This window comes from Schistocerca piceifrons, chromosome 8 (assembly GCF_021461385.2).
Source record: "Schistocerca piceifrons isolate TAMUIC-IGC-003096 chromosome 8, iqSchPice1.1, whole genome shotgun sequence".
In the NCBI taxonomy this organism is placed as follows: domain Eukaryota; kingdom Metazoa; phylum Arthropoda; class Insecta; order Orthoptera; family Acrididae; genus Schistocerca; species Schistocerca piceifrons.
The window spans coordinates 312,677,639-312,703,709 of record NC_060145.1 but is presented as its reverse complement, the minus strand read 5'-3'; the positions used below and the strand labels follow the sequence as shown (position 1 = coordinate 312,703,709).

The following is a 26,071-nucleotide window of genomic DNA, read 5'->3' as shown; positions in this document are numbered from 1 at the left end:
TGGTCACTGCAATCATGATCCCCATCAAGTTCTTCAGGGATTTCTTTTACTGCCTTGATTTCTAAAATATTTTGCAACTCAGACAATTACCACTAAAGGGATTTATGAGAGTGAGATGTGTCAATGCTATGTCTCGAGTGTCTTTTTACAAGGCCAGTGTAACTGTTATTGTGAATTGTAAATGCAAGGCATTCAGTCCAGAATGCCAAGATATCTTTGATACATCACACTGACTTAGAAATTTTTAGGTTCTGTACCTGCAGTTCAATTTCTGAGTTCAAAAAGTTCAAATAGAGATCTTGTGTTTTGCTTTTACCTCCTTTTGCACCTTTTTTTACCCTCTCTACTGTCATCAAGCGCTTTTCAGCAGCTGTTAATATTTGCTGAGCACTGACTGCCACAGTTTTTATTTTGCACCAACTTAACAGCACAAAACTTATGCAGAAAAGCAGAGGTGTCTGTAATATTAATGAAATCAGCTCAGTGGGAGGGAAAGTCCTTGGCTAAATTACACACAGTTCTCAGAGACTGAACAAGATTCACTACAGTGCTAACAAAACTGTCTGAAAGGCACCATGTACTGTATATGGGCGACATGTCCTTAAGTCCAAAAGCATAAGATCCTCTGGATTACCCTCAACTTTATGTTTGCTTTTTAGTCCTCTTAGGAATTCCTTACTGACATGAAGGCAGTTAATAAGTCTGTACAACTTCCCTTTTCTGATTTAGCTTAGATTAGGGTGCACCTGGCTCAAATCCTTCAACTAAATCTTTCGCAGCACTGTTTCCCATAAATGATAAAGTAAGGTACCTGCTCAAAAACTGGACTGATGCGTTAACCCAGAAACATACAAACAGTTTGGTCTGCTGTAGAACACAAATTCACAATCATCTGCTGAGTTGTAGTTTCTAACCCGCCCCTTGCTCTGTTGATTACAATAATCACAGTAATAAAGAAATTAACAAACTTTGCAAACCACTGAAATTACATGTGTCTGCAAAATAAATATATATTTGAGCAAATGCACACAGAATTATCGAAGTTTATTATGTATCCTTAAGTCTGCGCTAAGTCACGCATGGTCAGTCTGGATTCTAATGCCCACTAGGGGCGTTCCAGCTGTCACAGTGAGTGTTGGACAAAATTTTGACAAAGTATTTAATGAGAAAGTATTATTATATTGTCACGTAGAAGAAGGTGTAATTAGCTTCACTTAACGAAGGTTAATTCAGCACTTGCACATACACTATAAAAACAAATATGTAAGTAACTCCACTTTCTTTCTGCAGTTGTGGACTGAGTAAATGTACCACGAATAAGACCCACAACCCTTTCGGTGTTTGTACTTAGCATGTGGGGTAAAATCTTTTATCCTTTGGCACATCTAACATAAATCTCACTGTTCTAGCATATTTTTTAAAATGAAGTTTCATCAGGTGTTTAAGGCATTTTTGTACTAAAAAAAAAAAAAAAAAAAAAAATCGCTGTACCATTCAAGCATATATCCAAACAGTTTTGTGGTTACCGAATCCAGTACGCAAATTTTCCAAAATCTTTCTCAACTAGAGTTTTTCCAATAAAGCACATCTTCATATATTATCCATTGTTCTAGTTGAGTGTTTAAGACCTTCCCACCCTTCAATGTCTGGCTCACTTTAGCTGACTGGAGGTTGCTAACCTTCTTACTGAGTGCACCAACATTTAACAAATAAAATTGATATTTAGCACCTGGTCCCATAGTTGTTTCCAAATCATTCATTCCCACTTGTAGCATTACAATGCATTGGAAGTAAAGCTTTGTGAACCTTTTATGTATTGTATTTCAAATTCAAACTCTTGAAGAAAGAGCATGAGTATGGTGTAATTACCTGCTGTTCATAAAAAAAAAAGGTTAAAGCTTGATGAGTTCTGTTAATAAACATCAAAACTGCTGGAAACCCCGCACTATCATAAGGGCTTCTTTCTCTGTCACATAATAATGCTTCTTATGCTTATTTAAAACAGCTTGGGCGAAGCAATTGCTTGGTGTAACTGTTCCTCATTACGCAGCTCACCTTGGAAGTTTTACAAACAATGCCATGATCTGAAGCAAGTGATATTATGATGAAATAAAATAGATGCATTTAATTAATCCCTTTTTACGTTAATAAAAATATTTCTTCCTCCTGTCCCCAGCACCACACAGATTTTAGTTTTCATAAATGAAGTAGTTTGGAATTGGTCAAATTAGTTCTTGATGAGTATCTCTGGGAGAACCCTACCACTGAGGAATGACTAATTGCTTTTAGACTAGGACACAGAAATTGTTTCGATGTTGGAGGACCAGGTTTAGCTCTCTCGTTATGTATAATGTGTTCTAGAAATTTTATTTCCTGCTTTCCAAAGGAAGATTATTGTGATTACTTTTTCTTTTAGCTTCTGTAAGATCTCCCTTAACATCAAAATGCATTCTGTCCGAGTTCAATTTATTATGGGAACATCATTTACATAAAGGATTTGTTTTTGTGGAAGTTTGTCCCCAAGAGCTAAATTTAACACACCGATAAAAATGTCAACTGAAACGTTCAGTCCAAAGAATAGCACTCTGAACTGTTAAGACCTTCCTTCAAAGAGGAAGAGTCTGGGTGTAAATGTACTTGCCAGTATCTTCCTATTTGAGCCATACGGCTTATGTACTTTGCCTCTTCAAATATGATTATTCATCAGAATGGGACAATCTCTTTTCATTTCTGTAAACTGGTTTAGTTCTCTAGCAATGAGAACTAAGTGCACCCCACCCCCAGATTTCCCCACTACCAAAACAGTGTGTTAGACACACTTTGTGACTGTTTAATGACACCTTGATTGATGATCTTTGCAATTACTATTACAGGTGATTCCCTAAGAGTGATCAGTAGAGGAATGGTAGTTTAGAAAATGGGCCTGGATTCATTATCTTTAATTTACATTCTTATTGCTGGGTAACTCCACATTTTTCATGAAACACAGTAATAAATTCACATGACAACCCTCTAAGTTCTCAGTTTTAACTCGTTGTTAATGAATTACTCTTGTAACACTTAGCCTCTACTTCCTATTCTAAACTTTGTATCAGATGGCCTTTGCCATGCATGTGAGCTACTAATGATACACATTTAAATCAAGTTAGCAAAACGGCAATTTGAACTTCAGTCTTCATATCAGTCTCTCCTTCTGAATCAAAAAAGGAAATGACCATATACTAATTATCCAGCCGTAGACTTACGGAAAGGTTCCTAAAATCTAATTGAGCCATGCTGGCTTGAGTGAAATCTTTGGCTTGCTTATTTGTCTGATTTGCTGGCATCTTTATAGGCAGTGTGATTGTAGTTAGTCTTTCTGGACTTATTGTTGCCCTGACAGTGTGAAAAAGAAGTCCTCCGTGCCTGCTGGGAGTTAGTAAGAGCTTACTCCTGGAGTACAATGCTACCTTACTGCGGCCAGCTGTTTGAAAAACAAGCCCTGTGTGCCAAGAGAGGTAGTGTGTGACTTGGAGGAATTGTCACCATTATTGGTCTTGGGAGTCACCGTAATTGTGGATTGGGCCATCTGTTCACTGACTGAGAATTTGTGTGTTTGGACTGGACAGCACTTCATGTGAAAAGGTCAGTATTATTTGTGTGTCTGTTCACTTGGTTCCTGCCTTGCATGGTTCTCTGAAATTTGCTGCAATTTAATTTGGTGGAACAATTATGTCTTCTTCTGTGGTGCTGCAGTCCAGGATGAACCTTTGCCTTCCCAACAAGCTTCTGCCATCCATGACGGTCACATGCTATCCTCTTCCAGTTTCTAAATCCGAGCTTTTGTGGGTCTTCTTCGACTCCATCCAGCCATCTTACTTGAGGTTGACATAATCCTCTTGGTCCTTCTGGATTACCAAAGAGAATCTTCTTTATTACCCCAGACTCCTACATTCTTGCCACATGAACTGCCCATCTTATCCTTCCTGTTGTTTCTCGTTAACAATAACAGCTTATTCCCAAGAATAAGCAGCTTTCACTAAGTTAATACTCAGCAGAAATACAACCTGCATTTGGATCGGACTTCTTTAACTCTTGTGCAGAAAGGTGTGCAGTATACAGGTACATCCATATTCAATAACGTACCACAAGAATTCAAAAATCTTACCAGTAATTCACGAGTTTTCGAATCAACACTGAAGAGTTTCCTCAAAGGGTCATTACTTCTATTCTGTTGAGGATTTCCTTGAAAAATTAAGCTGATTCTTATGCTATATTGTTGATTGCGTTAACTTAAACTTATGGCTTGACTTTTTTGGGTTCATACACGATTTGCTCCTCAATTCGGTCCTACACAACTTGACGTGTAAATAAAAATAAATAAATAAAAAAAACCAACCAACAACGGACATTGATAGCTGTAGATGGTGGGGTCAACAATCGATTCATCCATTAATACCACGTTTCTTTTTCATAATACACAGATCTTATCATTAATTAGTACAACAGCATTTAGATTTTCTAATTTTAATAATGCAACTTAATAATCCTTTCTAGCTTCTAAAATTATAGCAATTAACATAAATTATGTGAAACGTGATGCAATAATGTCTGCTGACAATCAATATTTTCCGATAAGTAACGTAATGCTTGTGCCAGCAGCGTGCAGAAATGGCATACTACTTTGGTAAAAAGGCGTTACTGCGTTAGTTACAACTAAAGAAGTAAATAAAGATTGAGCTTTCCAACATTTACTAAAAGAGTAGTCACTAAAGAAGTAAGAATTGCTACAGGAGTAATTTGAGCAAGTTTGGTGCTTGCCACCCGAACTGGTGCAGCAACCAGCCACTTTTATACGGATTCATAATTTATGTTTCAGACTTTCATCCATCTTCAGTTGGTGTAGTAAATTTATATCTCTACAACTACAATGGTTTTGTTGACTGCATTTTGAATCCAGCAGCTGACTTTTATTTTGTAAATTGAAGTGACATTTTTTGTATTTTTATGCACAGCACACACATTTTTAACATCACTGATGTCAAGAAGCTGTTAAATTTAGTAGGCAATAGGAATGTACACAAGCATGTTATGATACAATTCGATATGGTGTACTGGTTAATGCACAACAGTAAAATCTGTTCTTGACTGCAGTGTATTTAAAACACTACTGTCTTTCTACAGGTAAAGTTCAGGGATGGGACTGAGTAATGAGACTATCTTCCTGAAATTTTTAAGAGCAATATGTCTAGAAAGTGACTGACTGCATATTTCTGAAACCTGAAGATATGTCAACATTTCTCTTTGGTTTGTGTGACCATGAGCACTACTTTGATCTTTACCACTTGAGTGTTTCACAAATAGGCACTCCTCTTCCTTGCTATATAATGCTATTATTCTCAGAAGTTTTTATATGTAACTATTATACTACAGACCTGTATTTTGATTGTCAAGGTATTAACTGAAACACTGAAATCATGTGGAGAGACAAAAAAATATAATTATACAAAATAAATAACACTTTAATACTGTTATTACCAACTGTACAAAATATTCAGGATTCAACATCATGCAAACACAATGGATAGAAGGAATTGGAAAATTGTTGACAGTGATGTTTGAAGTCAAAGACACCCCAATCAAAATATCTGTGGAGGTACTTTTTCTCCTAAGGCACAAAGAGTGGCAAGAAGTATCATTCATTCATAGTCTCACAGGCATATTTTAACACCTATTGTGCTCACACACATATAAGGCAAGTAAGAGAAACAACATTATGTTTCACACTATGCAATAAACACTTATCTTGACTCTTTAAAATAACTACAAAAGTAGCACTGGCAAAATGAAGTAAAAATAATTGTTGCTCTTATACAATATTTTAAAAACAGAACAACAAAGTATTTCCCATTAGCATGATATTTCTTATCATATTTCTCTTTCAATTCTGCCCAGAAGTAAGTGTGAATTTTTTGTGGCAATCAAACTTCTGGTCTCATATTGCCTGCAGAAATATTATATATCATATCCCTTATCCTCTGCAGTTCAGTTAACTGTCTCTGCAGAACTTCCATTTCTGCATCCTTCTGCTGGAGTGTCTTCTCTTGTGCCCTGCATACCTCCTCCAAGTTTTGAGATTCCTGCAACACATAATGAAAATGCAAACATTTCTAAAATCTTGTGATGTAGTTTTTTTTTTGTTGAATAAAAAAGTATTTTGTTGATGGTATAGTAAGTACTTATTAGCACCCATACAGCAACATTATCACACATTCTGTTTACTTCATTTCACAATTTGGGACAAGATCCTCAAAACTTTCTTTACCAAACAAATAAATAAAGTTGTAAAAACAACTTACCACAACATTTAATGCCATTATTGTGCTTATTCATCAGGGAGTATGGTAAGAAGCGGGGTGACAAGAGTTACTTATTTTGAGTAATGGGCATTCTTAGATTTGAAATGAAGCCAACATCAAATATCATTGTACAGGATTATAATGTAATTGGATAGGTAAAAAATCCACTCAGCAAGCAGTGACAGCAGAACACACATATAAAAATAGATTTTATGCATGCAAGCTTTCGGGGACAATGGCTCCTTCTGGCTGAAGGGGAAGGAAGAGGGGGTGAAGGAAAAAGTTTAGGAAAAGGGGTAGTCAAACTTATCTGCTTTCTACCTTATGTGATACCCATTCGTTTATTTATCTTACCATGCAGATTAATCAACACTTTGGCCCTGCGTCTTTTCTAGTGCTGACTTCCATGCACGTGACGGACCCATTGTTATTTACAAATTTGACTATAATAGTTTGTTTACAGTTCATTACACTGCAGGGTCCTGTCGACTGTCTTACACCGATCTATTTGCAAATTTGACATCTAATTTCTTTCCCAATCACCACTTACCTCGTTTATATGCAGTAGTTTAATGCTTTTTTGCATTTGTTTTTTGCCAAACCTCTTTGATCGACTTTTACTGCCGCCTCATACACTATCTTATTTACCAAGAAAAATAGTTTACATTTTCACTGATGACTTTAACTTTCTGTTTGTCCAATTTTTAAAAGTTTGTCTTTTTCATGACTATCGATTTTTTTTTCCCAATCTTTTTTTGTATGACGTAGGCCAGCATTTTAGTAAGAAATTCTTGCCCACTCATTACCTCTTGTTAATAATTCTCTGTTCTCATGATTTTCGTAAGAGTTTTTCCTAGCTTTTCTTCCATTTTCTGTGTTTTTCCACCCCTACCATTTCTAACACTCCAAACCATTCTCTCTTACCGCAATGTATCCCATCACATATTACAGTCGCTCTTTGTGAAAACATGCTATGGCACTATCAAAACTAAGGCCCCATATTCTGTCTTTTGAAACCTGCTTGTCCCTTAGAGTTACTCCCAAAGGCCTAACATTGAACAACCCGGTTTCTGGATGCAACCGTACTCTACACGAGGTTTGTTTCAAAAACAGCAATCTCTTGCTCGTACCAGGCTAATTTGTGACCTATATGCCTCATCAGCCAATTTCCAATTCAAAAGACTTTTCTTCTACAAAATCCTGCGGTTATCTGCCCCCTTATGTTTCCTGGGATGGTGTTATCCAGCAAGCCAACTGCTAACTGCAACAACATGCCAGATTTACCTTGCAAAGCTATCCCACCTTCTCCTAAACTACCTGAACAGTGGTTGTTTCCCTTTCTGTCCCTCTGCAGCTACCTAAACAGCCACACCATCAACCATCATTCCTCTCCTACAAATTGAGCTTGGCCAACCTCCTCAACATCCCCTTCACCACTGCCTCACAGACCGATAACAACTCAATCACATGAACCAATCAGAAAAGTACAGTGTTCTCAGCCACTTGTTTAAACCTCTCCTCCCACCTGAATCAGTTGCGTTATCTAAGTGTCTCACTTTCAGCCCTAAAGCTGCATTTAATCATGCTGCTTTGGCGAAGAACATACTTTCCTTCACATGTAATGTAACTGGAAATAACACTTTGCAACCCAATCCTAAAACCTCTCTAACAGCAAACCTGACATTGAACCCTGCTTTGAACAGTTCTGACCACTATTTCAACATGATCCACCACCACTACCTCAAAATCCTTCCAAGAATCCCTCACATCTAGCACAGCTCCACAATCCTTCCTCTGGTCTCTAAAATATGACCCTAACCTGTCCTCTGTAGATGTCCAGGCTCAGCGTTCTCTAAAAGCTGGACTCCATCATCATCCTTCCAGCAGATGAAGGATTTACTACTGTGATACTTGACCAACATGGGTATGTTAGTAAAGGTCTGTGCCAACTGCCTGATACCTCTACATACAGCTTCATTGGTCTTTCTTTCTTTCTTTCTCATCCTGTCTAGTAAGTTTCCCCTGACCTGGGGGCTCTGGGTGACTTTCTGAACTCTGCCTCTTTTCCTAAACCTCTCTAATCCTTTTCCTTCACTACTCTTCCTTCCCCTTCAAACCACCTGACAGAAGAAGGAGCCACTGACTCTGAAAGCTTCGATACATGAAACTTTAAAAAAAAAGTGTGTGCTCCAGCCACCTTTTGGCAATTAGATTTTTGATCCTTCCAATAACACTATATTGTCAAAAATTGATTATTTTAAAGATAATAAAAAATAATTAAACCTTAAACCCAAATAAGAAATAACCTTTATAACACTAACGGTATAGGAGATGACAGTGGCCATGTGCACGTGTGTGTGTGTGTGTGTGTGTGTGTGTGTGTGTGTGTGTGTGTGTGTGTGTGTGTTTTCAACTTCTGATGAAGGACATAGTCCGAGAGCTGAACATTTCTAGTATTCTTTTTCACTGTGCCTAGCTGTGACTCGGCACCTCCTGTATGTCATGAGTAGTGATCTGTCCTTTTCGTCAGCAACAAGTAGCTGGAGGTTGTGAACACAGGGTGTACAGGAAGGGGGGAGGGGAGATTTACCTGTTAAAAATACACTTTTTCCTGCATGAAAATACACTACACTGAGAGTGAAAGTACATTTTTTCCATGTTAACTGCTGTAAACTTATCAATCGTTTAAATGGTAAAGGTTTTATACACCAGCGTAGAATTTCTTGGCACTTTAGGAAACAAAACCCAGCAAAAAACAATGTGCTCTGGAAAGGTCTTTGATGTGCAGCAACATGTACACTGAATATTTTCGTATTACAAATATATACATATGAATTGCACAAAACACACCTAAGTAGCTTCCGAAGCATATGATGCAGTCCTGTCAGCCAATCATGGCTCTGGTTAAGTGATTCCACTAGGCTATGACAGCAGATATTCAAAGCATAAGTCATGATACGTAGTCAGCCAATAGCAACATCACTTAAGTAGCACAAACACACAAATAGGAAAAGTTAATGGTTGAAATTAATATACACATACTCTAACTACAAGAAAGGCAAAGCTTTTAGATATAATATTGTCTGTCAAAATTTTTTTACCGTTTTTCTTGAGCGTGCGGTTAAGCAGGATCTTAAGAGCACAGCTTAAATCACAGCAGCTGAATATTTCTGACAAGCAAGATTATACATTTCACTGCTGTGCATTGAACATTTTGTGGCTTACCTGGCCGAATACATGTCATTTCAAGCACTTTGACATTTTCCCAAACTGCTCAAGAACTCATCTCTCACTTTTTTTTGGAAGATAATTATACATTTTTATGTCATTACTGCATAATTTGTAATATATGAAAGAACTAAAATAAATACGGAAAACTAACTTTGAAGTTTGGTATTTCTTAGCATGTTACTCTTTAAGATATATTACACATAAATGCACCAGTAAAATTTTAAATAAGGGCATAAATGTCCAGTCTTCTGGGCCTGAAATGCTTCTAAGTGGCTGGTTCTCAAAATGTTAAGTTTGAATGAGAGTCAAATGATCTGGTTTAAGAAATTCATTGCAGTCTCACAAGACACATAATTCATCTTGTGTAAAAGGATATTTGTGTGGAAAGTAATGCTTCTCACAGCATCATACACAATATTTTCCTGAGACCTTTTAGAAATGAAAACAGTCTTAATGTGATGCTCACTGAAAGCAACTTGTTGTTACAAAGTACAGCATATTCTTTGGCACATTTTGCTGTCAGCAAATGCTTCCGTGTGCAACATGTTTCGCTGTTTTAAAGATTGCATCATCTTTGGAACTTACAGTTCTATTTTGGCATTGTTCTCTTATTTATGTATATTGCTGCAGATTTATTCTGCAGCAGTGGGCTAAAGCAAAATTCTTTGTTCGAGTAGCATCAGTTCTTGCCAGTCAACATTACAAAAAATTTGATTGAAAACTAAAACAATGAAAAATTCTCAGAATTATAAAATATTCTAAGTTTTTTCCCAGATTTCTCCCAAATGAAAGAATTCCCGCGCTTTCCCAGATATCCTGGGTCATATACATCGTGGAATACTATTATCCATAATCACAAGAGATTGATAGTGTACATGGACAAAATCCTGGGTCATATACATCCTGGAATACTATTATCCATAATCACAAGAGATTGATAGTGTACATGGACAAAATCGCTCATGAGACATGGGAAGATATCATCAGGACTCTATAGCATTTAGATGCTTAGGTACAAATACTGCAATGAAAAACATAATCAGGTGCAGATATAGATTCAGATCATAGTAGCAGGTTAAAAATAAAGTTTCTACAGTAAATAATATAGTGATAAATAAAGAAATAATGAGACAGTTTAAAATTTTCTGGTGGTAGTGACCAATATACTAACATAAGTGGAAGTGGTGGAGGGTAGGTCAGCAGAAGAGTTGGAGATAATAAAGAAGAAAATAACAAAGAATACGGAGGTCATCAAAGTTCGAGCTAACAAGCTCAGCAATAATTCCCGATATTTATCACATAATTACACAGTCCTGAAAAAATTAGAAAAATTTTTTAAAAATGAAAATGCGATGTGATGCTATGTTCAAAAGCCAGAAAAAAATTGCAACAAATAGCAGAGACAGGCAATGAACCAACAATATCCAGGTAAACTAAGTGGAAACAATAAAAATGCAAAATCAAGAAAGACAAGACTGGCTTCAGAGTAACTGTCCACTGTTGTTGGACAAAGAAAGTAATTAATATTTTCAGAAGGTCAGTGCTAATTTTAGGATAAATGTGAAGAAACACTACAAGAAATATTAAGATGACAGCCAACTTTGCACAGCACTAGAGTTGAGGATGGTGACCACCAAAATCAGTAAGAGTAATGGAAAGAATAATAAAGGTTTAGGATACCAGCATTGCAGAATACAGTCAAGATAGTGACAGCAGTCTAGAATAAAAGAGTAAACATGATGGACAAAACAAGGTAGACATCAGAAGCTGATTGAAAAAGATAAATAAAACTTTCTGTGGGGGGGAATTAAGCTTCTACTGGCACGGAGATGAGGAAGAAGTGTCAAACTATGCTTGCTAAACTCGTGCCATGAGGAAACTAGAGAAGAAATTGGAAATACAGGGCGTTTCAAAAAGAAAGAGCAGATTTCAAACATTTATTTCTCAAAAACTACAAATGATAGAAACACAATTCCAACGGTCCTTCACTCAATATGAGTACCAAATGTTACACAACAAATATCAAAACTGTACCTCAATATGAGCACCATTTGTTACACGACAAATATCAAACCGGTATCTCATTTCTTGCCACACACGACGCAACTGGTCTTTAGTTACCGAATTCACGGCCGCAACAATTCGATGTCGTACCTCTTGAAGAGTAGCGGGCATAGGTGGGACATAAACACAGTCCTTTATGTACCCCCACAAATAAAAATCGCAGGGAGTAAGGTCTGGTGACCTGGGAGGCCACAGACGATGACACTGATCTTGTGCTCCTGCTCTTCCAATCCACCGTCCTGGAATGGTGTTATTTAGGTACCGTCGTACAGGTTCAGAGAAGTGTGGTGGGGCGCCATCTTGCATGAAGATGAAGTGATTTGAATCTTCCTGAAGTTGAGGAAATAGCCAGTTTTCTAACATGTCCAGGTAAATGGTTCCTGTGATAGTTTTCTCCATGAAAAAGAAAGGTCCATAAACTTTGTTTACCGAAATTGCACAAAAGACGTTAACCTTTGGTGAGTCTCTTTCATGTTGAATAACGTCCCTCGGAGTTTCACTCGCCCAAATTCGTACGTTATGCCGATTAACTTTACCAGAAATGTGAAACGTTGATTCATCTGAAAAAATTAATCGTTCGGCAAAATTGTCCTCTTCCATGTCCTGTAGAATTGCAGTTGAAAATTCGAACCTTTTGTTGTGGTCGTCAGGACGCAATGCTTGCAATAACTGCAGTTTGTACGGCTTCATGTGCAGACAGTTACTCAGAACGCGCCATACCGTTGTTTTAGACATGTTTAGTTCGTGACTTGCCCGTGCCGTGGATTTTCTAGGGCTCCTTTCGTAAGCTGCACGGACACGCTCGACATTTTCATCCGATGTGCGTGGACGACCCGTGCTTTTTCGCTTGCAGATGCAACCATCTTCTACGAATCTGTGATGCCACTCATAAATTTGCTTATGACGAGGCGGCTGTTTGTTGAATTGACGGCGGAATGCACGTTGCACACCAACAATGGACTCTAACTTTGCAAATTGCAGCACACAAAATGATCGTTCCTGTGGTGTCGTCGCCATTTTCCTACAAACAAACGCCAGCGCCACTGCGGATTTGCATGGAACTTCTGCGCGGACCATTGAAAAACTTTGAACCTTTCTCTGACAAGAAACGTTTGAATTGTGTTTCTATCATTTGTAGTTTTTGAGAAATAAATGTTTGAAATCTGCTCTTTCTTTTTGAAACGCCCTGTATTTGAAATTTAATGCTACAACAGAGGCTATACAGACTGCAAGAAAGTATTCCATATTTGGAGAGGTGCCAGTATAGACCAAAACAAGAAGAAAAAAGTCCAGTAAACATGGGCTCTAAAATGCATGCCTTAAAGAGTTATAAGCACCTGTTCATTTATGCTACCATGAAACACATCTCTTCTACTGCAAACTCGTTGCTATTATAAACTACTACAGAATTCACTAAACAAATGAAGACACATTCCTTTGTCATTGTCCATGGATACAGCATGCAGCAAATATTTCTTAGTGTCGTCAGGCCATAACAGAAGATCATGTCTGCCATTTCCCATGTGGAATAGTAGGCTTCCATTATGCTGTAAGTGCAAACAAAAAACTACAGTGTAAAAGCATTTCAAAAACATGACGATACAAGATGGGCTCCATTAGAACTAACGTATGTGCTGCACTTACCCAGAACTGTGAATAAGGTTTACAGTAATAATACTAGCAGATATTTGCTGCATGCTGTATCGGGGGACAGTAACAAAGGAATGTGTCCTCATTTGTTTATTTCAGTAGCAAAAATGAACTCTTAAGGTGTTCTAGTGCTCATGTTTACTGGAAGATTCTTTGTTTTGTCTACACTACCAACCCTCAAAATATGGGCTGTAGCTACAAAGGGAAGGTAAGGAAAGAAGCCAATGGAAATCCCATACTGAAAGAAAAGGCAGGTTACTGGATCATTTGTTGAAGTATTCAATTTGGATTTGCAGATACATAAGACAGATTGCGGAGGGGAGACGGGTGGTTTGGAGGGAGGAGATTGTAGGAGCAGAAAAATGGCAGAATACACAAAACAGATTATTGAGAAAGTTGGCATCACTTTTATGATTTGGAACAAATTTTTATGGATTTCCTATATTACAAGGAAGTAACAGAAATAGTAGCTTGCACTACTGATAAAGGCTTTGTCATCATAATGTAAACTCAGAAGTTACACAGATATTAAGCAAGAGTAAAAAGAGGCAAGTTGGGGGAACAGATGGAATACGAATGGAATTGTCAATACAGTGTGCTTAAGAATTACATATAAGACTAGTTCAACTTTTTAATGAAGTTTCGAGCACGGAACAATACTGGAGAACTACAATGATACCTATACATACAACAGAGGAGAAAAGTATCTGCAAAGAAATTTACAACAGTGTTGTGTCATCTGAACAAGACAGAGCCAGGGCAAAAGCACCACAGGCGCAAAAATGCGAGCTGGTGTCTGTGCCATAGAGACCTGCCACTTATGCAAGATCCACCAGTGCCACAGGTGGTGCTGAGGATGGAGATATTGACTTTGCCTTGGCCAATTGCTGGAAGAATACAATCTGCCTGTGACCGAACGACAATGGACAGAAGCCTACTCGGAAGATATAAGAGCAGCTCTCACTCAGCTCTCTTTCACTTGGTTATATATCACCGTCCAGGGCTGACTTAGACAGGGAATATCATTTAGTGAACTCTTGTAAGTGAACAGCCAATTGTTGGAAATTGCATTTGCTATGTGCTGTGAAGTTTACCTACAATTATTTGCACTTAGGGCCTTTGTTGGCGTTCTATTACATGCAGTGTTGCACACTTCATTATTCAAAGTCACAAAGATAAGTAAACCCTTTCAATTCATTTGTGTGACTTTGTAACTAATTTGTTGGTATGTCGTAGAACCTTCGTTCTCCTATCCTGTTAACTGACTCTGGAGCATAGCTGTGTAATAGTGACAGGAAGAAATCATCTTGGCATCTTACCAAACTGCGAGGTCATCAGTCCCTTGTTCCCGGTAAAATAATTAACCACAGGAAAGAAGAAAAAAAGGAGATGTAGAGCACAATAACAGGAAGAACCAGAAGAACGACAGAAGGACAACCAACACTACTACGAACATAACAGGAAAAGAGAACCACAGAGATAAGCAAGAAACAGATAGAAGGAGTAAAAACAAGAAAGCAGATGACCGTGGCTGGCTGGCCACAAGTATAAAAAGGAAAAGCCAGCCACTCTGCGACACATCAAAACATACACCCTATTAGTGTTCGAGTGGACAAAGAACATGTGCTAAAACTTATACTGAATGATAGAACCCACTGTCACGTATAAAATGTAAAACTAAATTAGCAGATGAGGCATTATCAGCTAATATTAATGGCAACGAGTCCGGTAACTGAAGTGTCCACCACAAAGGCAGGCAGAGAAGGGCAGCTCACCGAGATATGGGCCACTGTCAGCCGGGCGCCACACCGACACTGAGGTGGGTCATCATGGCGCAGGAGGTAGCCGTGTGTCACCCAAGTGTGGCCAATGCAGATCCGGCAAAGAACCACAGAGTCCCTGCAAGAGGTCCACGTGGAGGACTGCCACACATTCGAAGTCTCCTTAATGGCACGCAGTTTGTTGTGCGTGCTGAGGTTATGCCATTTCATCTTCCAAAGCCGCAAAACCTTGTGACGTAGCACTGAACACGGGTCAGTTGCAAGCCGATCTCCATAAGCGGTTTCTGCGTAGTCTGTTTGGCTAGCCTGTCAGCAAGTTTGTTGCCTGGGATTCCGACGTGATCTGGGGTCCAGACAAACATCACTGACTGATTGGACTGTTCCAGGGCATATATGGACTCCTGGATGGTCACTACCAAAGCATGATGAGGGTAGCACTGGTCGATAGCTTGTACGCTGCCGAAGGAGTCAGTACACAGGAGAAATGACTTGCCTGGACATGAGCGGGTGTGCTCAAGAGCATGAGATATGGCCGCCAGCTCTGCAGTGAAAACACTGCAGCCATCTGGTAAGGATTGTTGTTTTATATGTCCTCCATGAACATAAGCAAAGCCAATGTAACTATCAGTCATCAAGCCATCGGTGTAAACCACTTCGTGGCTTGGTACATGTCAAGAATCGAGAGGAAGTGGCAGCGGAGAGCTGCGGGGTTAACTGAGTGTGGTGTGCGTACTGCAACACCTTCAGTACACACACCATCAGATTATTTGACTTGTCGCTCTAACAAAGTAGGCGAGTGTCAGCAATATGTCTCGTGGTCTTATCATGGCGTGTTTATCTTCTGCCGTTAGGTCAGACGATACAAATGCCACTTGCACGCTTAGAGTAGCAGATTGACGGTGACCAACTGTAAACAGAACTTGATTAATTTTCACTCACATTTATTAAAATAATAACAAGCGTAAAAATTACTTAACTTGGTTCTGGATGCTATTTACAATTGACAATCTGAAGTTCCTTTGGTACTGGTACGTTAATCTTGTTCTCACATATATCTCTGATACTTGACAAAAGTGTCTATACATTTATCTTCATGGCTATGTACAGGAATATGGTAATCTTATTAGGCGCAGACTGAAACTTGACTATAGACTGGTACAGACAAACGTAGACTGGTACAGACAAATGCAGGCTGGTGCAGACTAATGCAGCATACTGGTGCAGACTAACGCAGCAGACTGGTGCAGACTAACGCAGCAGACTGGTGCAGACTAACGCAGCAGACTGGTGCAGACTAACGCAGCAGACTGGTGCAGCAGACTGGTGCAGACTAACGCAGCAGACTGGTGCAGACTAACGCAGCAGACTGGTGCAGACTAACACAGACTGACTAATCGGAGGTCTGTACACTCATTATAATACCTCGCGCGTTCATGTATCACTGCGCGAGCATGATCCGCGAGGAGAAAAGGTTCTAGGTCAGCAGCAATCCTCATTGGCTGCGTTACATATTAATACGCGGATCGGCGGAAGCAGAATTTGGTCCGTCTCTATGGCAGCGCCATCTCGTAGTGCGGAGACGGACGAGTGCTGCACCTGCGCTGTTGTGCTTAGCGGGGCGTGCTCTAGTGGGAAAGTTATGTACGTGCTGACTACGCGGAACTATGTACACAACAGTGAGTCCTTAGGGCTATGTGAAAGGTCCAGGCAAAGCCGCAGCCTAGGTGTACGTGAATGGACCTAAAGTATACTTGGTAAAGGCAAGGACTCCAGTTCGGAAAGAAGGGATCGGATGCGAACTGCAACTGGAAGCCCTGGTGTGGGCTGCTGATGCGGGAAATGAACTGCCGTGGGTGGGAAAAGGAAACGGTGATTTGGATGCGCAAGAGAACTACGAATGTGTGCAATGTAACTGGCGAGCAGTTGTGCATGCCTAACCTGCAATGGAGGGACTCCAACCTCCAATAGGACGCTGGTTACCGGACTCGTCCCAAAAGCTCCTGTCGCTAGGCGAACATCACAGTGGTGCACTGGATCGAGTAAATGCAATGCTGAGGGCATCGTCGAACCATAAACCAGATTCCCATAGTCAAGGCAGGATTGAACATGGGCTCTGTAGAGCTGCAGCAGAATAGAGCAATCTGCACCCCAGTTGGTGTTGCTCAGGTTGCGGAGGGCATTGAGGTGCTGCCAACACTTCCACTTAAGCTGATGAAGGTGAGGAAACCAAGTCAATCGGGCATTGACAACCAGACCTAAAAATCGATATGTCTCCACTACAGTGAGTGGATCGTCATTAAGGTAAAGTTCTGGTTCCGGATGAACAGTACGATGCCGGCAGAAGTGCATAACACATGACTTTAGGCCAAAAACTGGAAATTTTGGGCTACAGCTCATGACTGCACCTTGTGGATGGCTCTCTGTAGGCACCGCTCAGCAGCACCAGTACAAGTGGAGCAGTACGAAATGTGCAGAATTCGTCTGCATACAGAGAAGGTGAGATGGATGGCCCTACAGCTGCTGCTACATCATTAATGCCACTAAAAATACAGAGACACTCAATACAGAGCCCTACAGGACCCTATTCTTCTGGATATGGGAGGGGGGGGGGGAGGGGGAGAACTATGAGAGGCACCAACTTGGATAGGGAGAGTACGAAGCGACAGGAAATTTTGGATAAAAATTGGGCGTGGGCCTCAGAGACCCCACTTGTATAATGTGCCAAGGATATGATATCACCAGGTCATGTCATACGCTTTTCGTAAATAAAATAAAGATGGCAACCAGGTGTTGGCATCTCGAAAAGGCTGTTCGGATGGCAGAGTCGAGGGATACAAGATTATCAGTGGTAGAGGGGCCCTGGCAGAAGCCGCCCTGATATGAAGCCAGTAGGCCACGTGACTCCAGGAGCCAACCCAACCACCGACACACCATACGTTCCAGCAGCTTACAAGGAACGTTGGTGACGCTGACGGACCGGAGCAGGTTTTTACCAGGTTTGAGTACCAGAATGATGGTGCTCTCCTGCCATCGTGATGGAAAGACGCCATCTTACCAGATCCGGTTGAAGATGACGAGGAGATTTCGCCTGTAGTCAGATGAGAGATGTTTAATCATCTGACTGTGGATCCAATCTGGCACAGGAACAGGGTTGGGCAATGTGCAAGGGTATTGAGGAACTTCCTCTCTGTAAATGGGGCGTTATATGATTCACTGTGGCATGTAGTGAACGAGAGGACTTTCCCTTCCAGCCACAGTTTGAGGGTGCGAAAGGTTGGGGGGTAATTCTCCAACACAGAGGCTCGAGCATAGTGCTCAGCAAAGAGCTTGGCAGTCGCATTTGCATTGGTAGATAACATGTCATTCATTTTAACACCGGGAACACCAGTTGGGGTCTGGTACCTGAAAACACATTTGATCCTTGTCCAGACTTCGGAAGATGGTGTATGGCACCCAATGGTCGAGACATATCTCTCCCAACATTCCTGCTTGCATTGTCTGATAAGTTGGCAAACGCAAGTATGGAGCCGTTTAAAGGCTATGAGGTGCTCCAAGAAAGGGTGCTGCTTATGCCGCTGTAGAGCTCGCCGACGCTCCTTAATTGCTTCAGCAACTTCTGGCGACCACCAAGGGACTGCCTTTCGCCAGGGGAATCCTAAAGAGTGCGGGATCATGTTTTGTGACACAAAAACGATTGTTGTGACCTGCTCAACCATCACATCAATGTTACCATGTGGGGGAGATTCAATGGTAACAGCTGAGGTGAAAGTTCCCCGGTCCACCTTGTTTAAAGACCATCTGGGCAGGCATCTGTGGGCCTGATGCCGGCACAGTGACAGGAAGATGGGGAAGTGATCACTACCACATAGGTTGTCATGTGCTCTCCAGTCGATAGGTGGGAGAAGTTCTGGGTTTGAAATTGATAAATCAATGGTCTAGTAACTACCATGAGCCACACTGGGATGTGTGGCGCCCCCAATATTTAAGAGGCAGAGGTCGAACTGAGACAGTAAAGTTTCGACATGTTTGCATTGGCCAGTAAGCATGGTGCCACCGCACAAGGGGTTATGGGCATTTGAATCCCCCAAATGTAGAAAAGATTTAGGGGGCTGATCAATCAGTGCAGCCAATACGTTCAGGGGTACTGGAGGAAGATATACATCGCAGACAGTTATTTCCTGCGTCATCGTTATTCTGACAGCCACAGCTTCAAGAGGGGTTTTGCAGGGGCACAGGTTCACTACAGACTGAGTTTAGGACATAAACGTAAACACTACCTGACACTCGATTATAGTCACTACGGTTCCTGTAGTATCCCTTATGGCCGTGGAGGACAGAGGTCCGCACTGCCGGGAACCAGGTTTCCTGGAGGGCAATGCAGAAGGCAGGTGTAAAGCATAACAGTTGCCGTAGCTCAGCCAGGCGGTAGGAAAAACTGCTGCAATTCCACTGGTGGATTACGTCATCGTGAGACTGGGAAGGCATGGAACATTCAATGAGGCAGTTTACGCCTCAGGTCACCTGCTGCCACCAACGTTTTGCCTGAGCAGTCTGTATCCATTGTGTCTGAGGGTCTGGCGACATCTAGGTCCTCAGTGGACACCTGAATCTCCACCTCATCAGCAGAGCTTGTAGGTAGCGGTGGTGTGGGTGCCACCGCAATCCCCTTGGTCTAAGGAACCTTCTTTTTGGATTTCTCTTGCTGCTCCTTAGGTTTCCCTGGCTGGGAGGATTTCACTGATTCAGTCTCCAGGACTGAGGATGAGCGTGAAGCCCTACGTCCTGCTACTTTTGGGCTCTTCAGCCACTGGCAGGTGTCATCTTTCCCACTAGCAGAAACCTAGGAAGGGAGTGACCTACGGGACCCCTTCCTAGTGAGAGGAGCTGAAGAAGACTTATGCTTCTGTGGCTCAGAAGTGGGGAATGATATCCCTGATGGTTGCGAGGGTGTTGCTCCCTAAGTAGGTGGCGCGGGAGCAACAGAGGGAAGTGTCCCCCACCGTCAATGGGAAAGGTGTAGTCTTCTGGTTCTGAGAGGCAACAGGAATGCGAGGAACTGATGGGGCAACAACTGTTCTCGTTGCAATGGCTTAAGAGGAGGTCATAGCCACAAGATGTATGTGCTCAAATTTCCTCTTAGCCTTGGTGTAGGTCAGTCGTTCAATGGTCTTATATTATATGATTTTCCTCTCTTCCTGTAAAATTCTTGAGTCTGGCAAGCAAGGTGAATGATACTCTCCGCAGTTGACACGGATGGGAGGTGGAACACATGGAGTATTGGGATGTGATGCACGTCCACAATCTCAACATGTGACACTGGAAGTACAGTGGGAAGACATATGGCTGAACTTCCAGAACTTAAAGCACAGCATCGGGGGAGGGATATATGACTTGACATCACATCGGTAGATCATCACCTTGACGTTCTCGAGCAACGTGTCACCACCGAAGGCCAAGATGAAGGCATCGCTGGCAACTTGATTATCCCTCGGATTCAGATGGACGAAACGAACACCTCGGCACTCTAAATTGGTGCACAGCTCGTCGTCAGATTGTAAAAGAAGGTCCCTGTGGAATATAATACCCTGGACCATATTTAGGCTCTTATGGGGTGTGATGGTAACAGAAACATCCCCCAACTTGCCACAAGCGAGTAATGCCCATGACTGGGCAGAGGATGCTGTTTTTATCAAGACTGATCCACCTCCCCAAACTTGTCCTCCAAATGCTCCACAAATAACTGAGGTTTCATGGACATGAAAGATTCCCCATCAACTCTCATACATACGAAGTACTGGGGCAAATAAGCTTCACTGCCATCCTTAGCCTGGTGTTCCTCCCATCATATCTCTCAGCATTGAAGTTAAACTTTGCCCACTTAGGGACTGCTGGCAGCAGACCACCAGCAAGGGATGACGTACTATGCTTCATGGCGCGTTGTCTGCCCTGATGCCACCCACTCCGGAGCCCTGGCACCGGCTATGAGCGCTTTTCGCTTGCTGTGTTACAAGATAAGTAATTTAGCTAGTACTTAATCATTTTTGCTGTCTATTCTATAGTATTTACGTGCATTAGAGTCAGATACACGTGATAAATTAAAGGTTTCAGTTTTATTTTCATCTGAATAAGATAAGTGAAGTTTCTATTTAGGACAGTTCCGGGTGTACACAAACGTTTGTTTACATTCTTAACTGACGTTGAATATGCAGGATTATCAATTAATTCAGTGCACAATACTTAGTATTTGTGATTATTATCGTCATTTAACCTCAATACATTGACGGTAGCAGTTTTTATACGTTTTATTAGGAATAGTGGTACTGACAGTGATTTCTAACCTCACTTGTATACTAGCGCAACCTGCGACCATTAACAGTTAAATGTATAATACGTGGTAAATTGCACTACAATATCTGAGTAAATTGGTGAAACAATACAACTTCTGAGCCCTTATTACATATGGTTTAGTTAGCAGAAAGCTAAAACTCACCTCGCCATCTGCTTAAATTCCTTAGTTTGTTGTGGGCTTTAGTGTTCATGTGCTGTAAGCCCATCGGTTCCTATTAAGTAGAATTTGTATTTGTGCTTCACATTCTGAACTCTTATTGTTAGCTAAAGGTTTTGTTTTGTACCTGCATCTGTCAGTGTACAATACCCAGCGTTTACGTTCGTTTATTAGTGTCATTTAGACTCCGTACATTTAAGGTAGCAATTTTATAGTTTTATTAGGTCACTTTCGCGTGTACGTAAACGCTTGTTTAAATTACAAATACGAGGGATAATCAGTAGGTGCAGCTTACCATAGATTACTGTTTAATTCGTTCATAATATTCACTAGATAGCCCCTAGCAGTTTACTGTATTATTTTTTAGTATTCACTAAATAGCCCCTAGCAGGAAAATAAGCACCAGATCTTGCTTCTACCATAAATTTTTATTTTCATCATTGAGTGTCCTTTCTGCCAACTAGAGTGTAGCTGTTAACCTCGTGTGACAGTAGGTTTCCTTAAGTTTTTTTATAGTAAATCAGTTATTAGCTAGATGGATAGGGACTATGTCTGTTGTGTGCAGATGCAGGAGGAGTTGGCCAAAGTCCAAACGCAGCTGGAAGCTTTGTTGGCCACAGTCAACACGCTCCAGAGCGCCCCCTTGAGGTGCGGTGGGGATGGTGTGCCTGGGGGCAGCCACTGCTGTACTAGATGTGAAGGGGAGGATGTCACAGCTCTCTGTCACTGAGCTGACCTCAGGTTCAACTGAGCCGGCTGGCCCACTCTCACCTCAGTGTGGGTGGTATACTGTGTTGAGGTCTCAAGGCAAAGGCTGCATGGGGGAAGCAGGCTCCTGCCAAAACCCATGCACTTTGCTAATAGATTCAGTGTGCTATCTGATGCTGGGGAGTGGGGGTGGGGTTGGGGGGGGGGGGGGGGTTGGGAGGTTGAGTTGGATCAGACTGCACCTTCTGCCAGGAAGGATAGTGGCTGCTCCTTCAGCAAGGTCCAGACAGGCAGGTGGGGGTAGGGGTTTGTTAGTTAATGGGAGCTCCAATGTTAGGCAGGTCACGGAGCCCCTCAGGAACATAGCGAATTGGGCGGGGAAGAAGTCCAACGTTCACTCGGTGTGCTTGCTGGGGGGCCTTGTCCAGGATGTGGAAGAGGCTCTTCCGGTGGCTATGGAGTGTGTGGGGTGCAGCCAGCTGCAGATTGTTGTGCATGTCAGCACCGACGATGCCTGTCGTCGGGGTTCCAAGGAAATCCTTGGGTCCTTCCGATGGCTGACCAAATTGGTGAAGGCGGCCTCCATCTCTCAAGTAGTGGAAGCCAAGCTGACGATCTGCTGCATTGTACCCAGGGTGGACTGGGATCCTCTGGTTTGGAGTTGAGTGGAGAATCTAAACCAGAGGCTAAGTTGACTCTGTGATGAAAATGGTTGCAGATTCCTCGACCTACACTACGGGGTGGAAGGTTGTAGGACGCCCCTCGATAGATCAGGGGTGCACGACACACAGGAAGCAGCTATATAGGTAGCACAGTACTTGTGGCATGCACATGGGTTTTTTTTTAGATTAGGTTCCTCCCCATGGGAAACAAACCGCTGGCCCGAAAAATTACCAGTTCATGACACTGATGTGGGTGTGCCAACTGTAAAAATTGTTGGTTCGCCTAAACAGGTCATTCCAAAGGATTTAAATATGCTTAATCTCATGTTAGTAAATTGTTGAAGTGTCTGTAGCGAGATCCCCGAGTTAATCTCCGAAATAAAGAGTAGCAATGCCAATATTGTATTAGGTACTGAAAGCCGGTTGAAACCAGACATAAAAAGCAGTGAAATTTTGAACTCTGGTTGGACAATTTTTAGGAAGGATAGGACTGATGCTATGGGAGGTGGTGTGTTAATTGCAGTTAAAAGCTGTTTAAATGCAGTTGAGATCGATACTGCATCGGACTGCGAAATAATCTGGATAAAGCTGTCAATCAGACAAGCATTGACCATTGTATTAGGATGTTTTAATAGACGACCAGCATCCGCAACAAATGCCGCAGAACGTTTCAGGGAAAGTCTTGAGTACATAGGAAGTAAATATAAAAATTATCCATTAGTTATAGGTGGAGACTTCAATCTAACATCCACTGACTGGGAAAATTACACGTTTATCACAGGGGGCAGAAGCAAAGATTCGTGCAAAGTTATTCTAGGAGTGCTCTCAACATACAACCTTGAGCAATTGGTTAGAAAACCAACTCGAGACGGGCAATGAGACACTCTTTTAACGAATTTGAAAGCAATATTTTATCTGCAGATTCTAAAAATAACCCCAAAAAATTTTGGTCGTATGTAAAATCTATGAACGCTACAAATATTTCAATACCTTCTCTTGCTGACAGTACAGGTAATGTAATGGATGATGACAAACCTAGCTTTCAAAAACTCGTTTACGATTGAGGACTGCAGCACCATTCCCCCTTTCACTTATCGAACAAATGAAAGGATGGCTGACATAGTGTTTAGTGTATCTGGGATTGTAAAACAGTTAAGATCCTTAGACGCCAGAAAAGCATCTGGTCCAGACGGTATCCCTGTAAGATTTTATGTTAACTATGCTACAAATATAGCACCATTCTTATCAGTCATCTATAAGAGGCCATTGGGACGGCGGAAAGTTCCACAGGACTGGAAGAAGGCCCAGGTCATAGCAATCTATAAAAAGGGTAGAAAATCGGATGCACATAATTACCGGCCAATTTCACTGACATCGATTTGTTGTAGAATCATGGAACATATTTTGTGTTCAGACATAATGACCTTTCTAGACTCAGTTCCGCACTGTCGCTTGCTACAGAAAGTGCGTGCTGTTGGATACAAAATTTTCTAACAGACAGGGAGCAGTATGTCATCCTGAACGGGGTAACTTCAACAGAAACAAGAGTAACTTCAGGAGTGCCCAGGGCACCATAACAGGTCCTCTGCTTTTTACAATTTACATAAACGATCTGGTTGATGGTATTGACATCGGCCTTAGGCTGTTTGCCGATGATGCCGTAGTCTACAGGAAAGTAGTATCACACGAAAGTTGTGAACAAATCAATGAGGATTTGCAGAAAATAAATGTGTGGTGTAATGACTGGCAGTTATCTCTCAATATTAGTAAGTGTAACCTACTGTAAAATCTCCATTAATGTATGAGTAAAAAATAAATGATCAGTCTTTGGAAGCAGTAACATCAGCCAAGTATCTGGGTGTGACTATTCGAAATGATCTCAAATGGAATGATCAGATTACACAAGCAACGAGTAAGGCGAACTCTAGATTGCGGTTTGTTGGTAGAATCCTGAAGCGATGCAGTCCTTCAACAAAGGAAATAGCTTACAATACGTTAGTTCGTCCAGTCTTAGAGTATTGTTCGTCTGTATGAGACCATTACCAGTTGGGTCTGATTCAAGAGACTGAGAAGGTCCAAAGAAGAGCGGCAAGATTCGTGACTGGTACATTTAGCCATCGCGAGAGTGTTACAAATCTCATAGAAAGTTTGAAGTGGGACACACTTGCAGATAGACGACGGGCTAAACAGAAGGGGCTGCTCACTAAATTCCGAAATCCAATCTTCGTCGAAGATGTAGAGCATATATTATTACCACCAACTTTCAAATCACGTAATGATCATCATTCAAAGATAAGGGAAATAAGAGCTTGTACTGAGGCGTTCAGACAGTCGTTTTTCCCTCACGGGATCCGCGAGTGGAACAGAGGGGAGGGGGGGAATATGACTGGCGCGAATTGTGCCCTCCGCCACACACCAATTGGTGGCTAGTGGAGTATATATGTAGATGTAGACCAAGGGCCCTCCCCACAGGCGCCACCCAGCCTCAGCAAGGGCCACCTGGCAGAATGGCCATTGCCGGGAATCCCGATGCCCCAGGGAGATGGGCATCTACTCCATAGCATACATGGTGTGTTAACGGTGCAGGTATCAGCAGAGCGATGCCCGTGTTGTCAGGGGGCTACAACCAACAGGGTACATGGCAGCCCCATGACAACAGACTGGCTACTGTGCTGGATATGAGGTGCTAAGAAGTCCATGGTCATCGTCGCTGGAGAAAGTGACACTGCATAGTGCATAGTAGAAAACGCATCCAGGAAGGTGTCCTTGCCCAAGAGATGGAGAATGATCGGGACTGCAATTCGACGATGAGAAAGTGGGCTGAAGGTCTCAATGCAAGAGGGACACAACGCACCATGTAAAGCACCCTTCCCCAATTGACTCGTTGTTCAGAAAAATTTAGAAAGATGGAGATCAAACCTGACAGGACACCATCACATAAAGGCTGAAACGTGTGAGACTCCTTTTAGTCGCCTCTTACAACAGGCAGGAACACCTTGGGCCTATTCTAACCACAAGACCCGCAGGGTGCGGGGGTGAAAGATGACATTATGTTTTGTATTTGGCACAGCTGTAAGGAGTTCTGACAGTAGAAACGTATAATAATAATGGCATATAGAAGAAGTCATACAT

The 26,071-nt window shown here is 41.7% G+C and overlaps 1 protein-coding gene across 1 annotated transcript in view; it reads right to left on the bottom strand.

Moving 5' to 3' along the window:
• Positions 1 to 5,480: 5,480 nt before the first annotated feature.
• The window catches only part of LOC124711790, a 170,201-nt gene continuing 149,610 nt past the window's right edge, over positions 5,481 to 26,071 (bottom strand). The window contains exon 13 of the mRNA XM_047242009.1: positions 5,481 to 6,119. Within this exon, the coding sequence (XP_047097965.1) occupies positions 5,961 to 6,119 (159 nt within the window). The 3' untranslated portion in view covers positions 5,481 to 5,960. The remainder of the gene's footprint in view (positions 6,120 to 26,071) is intronic.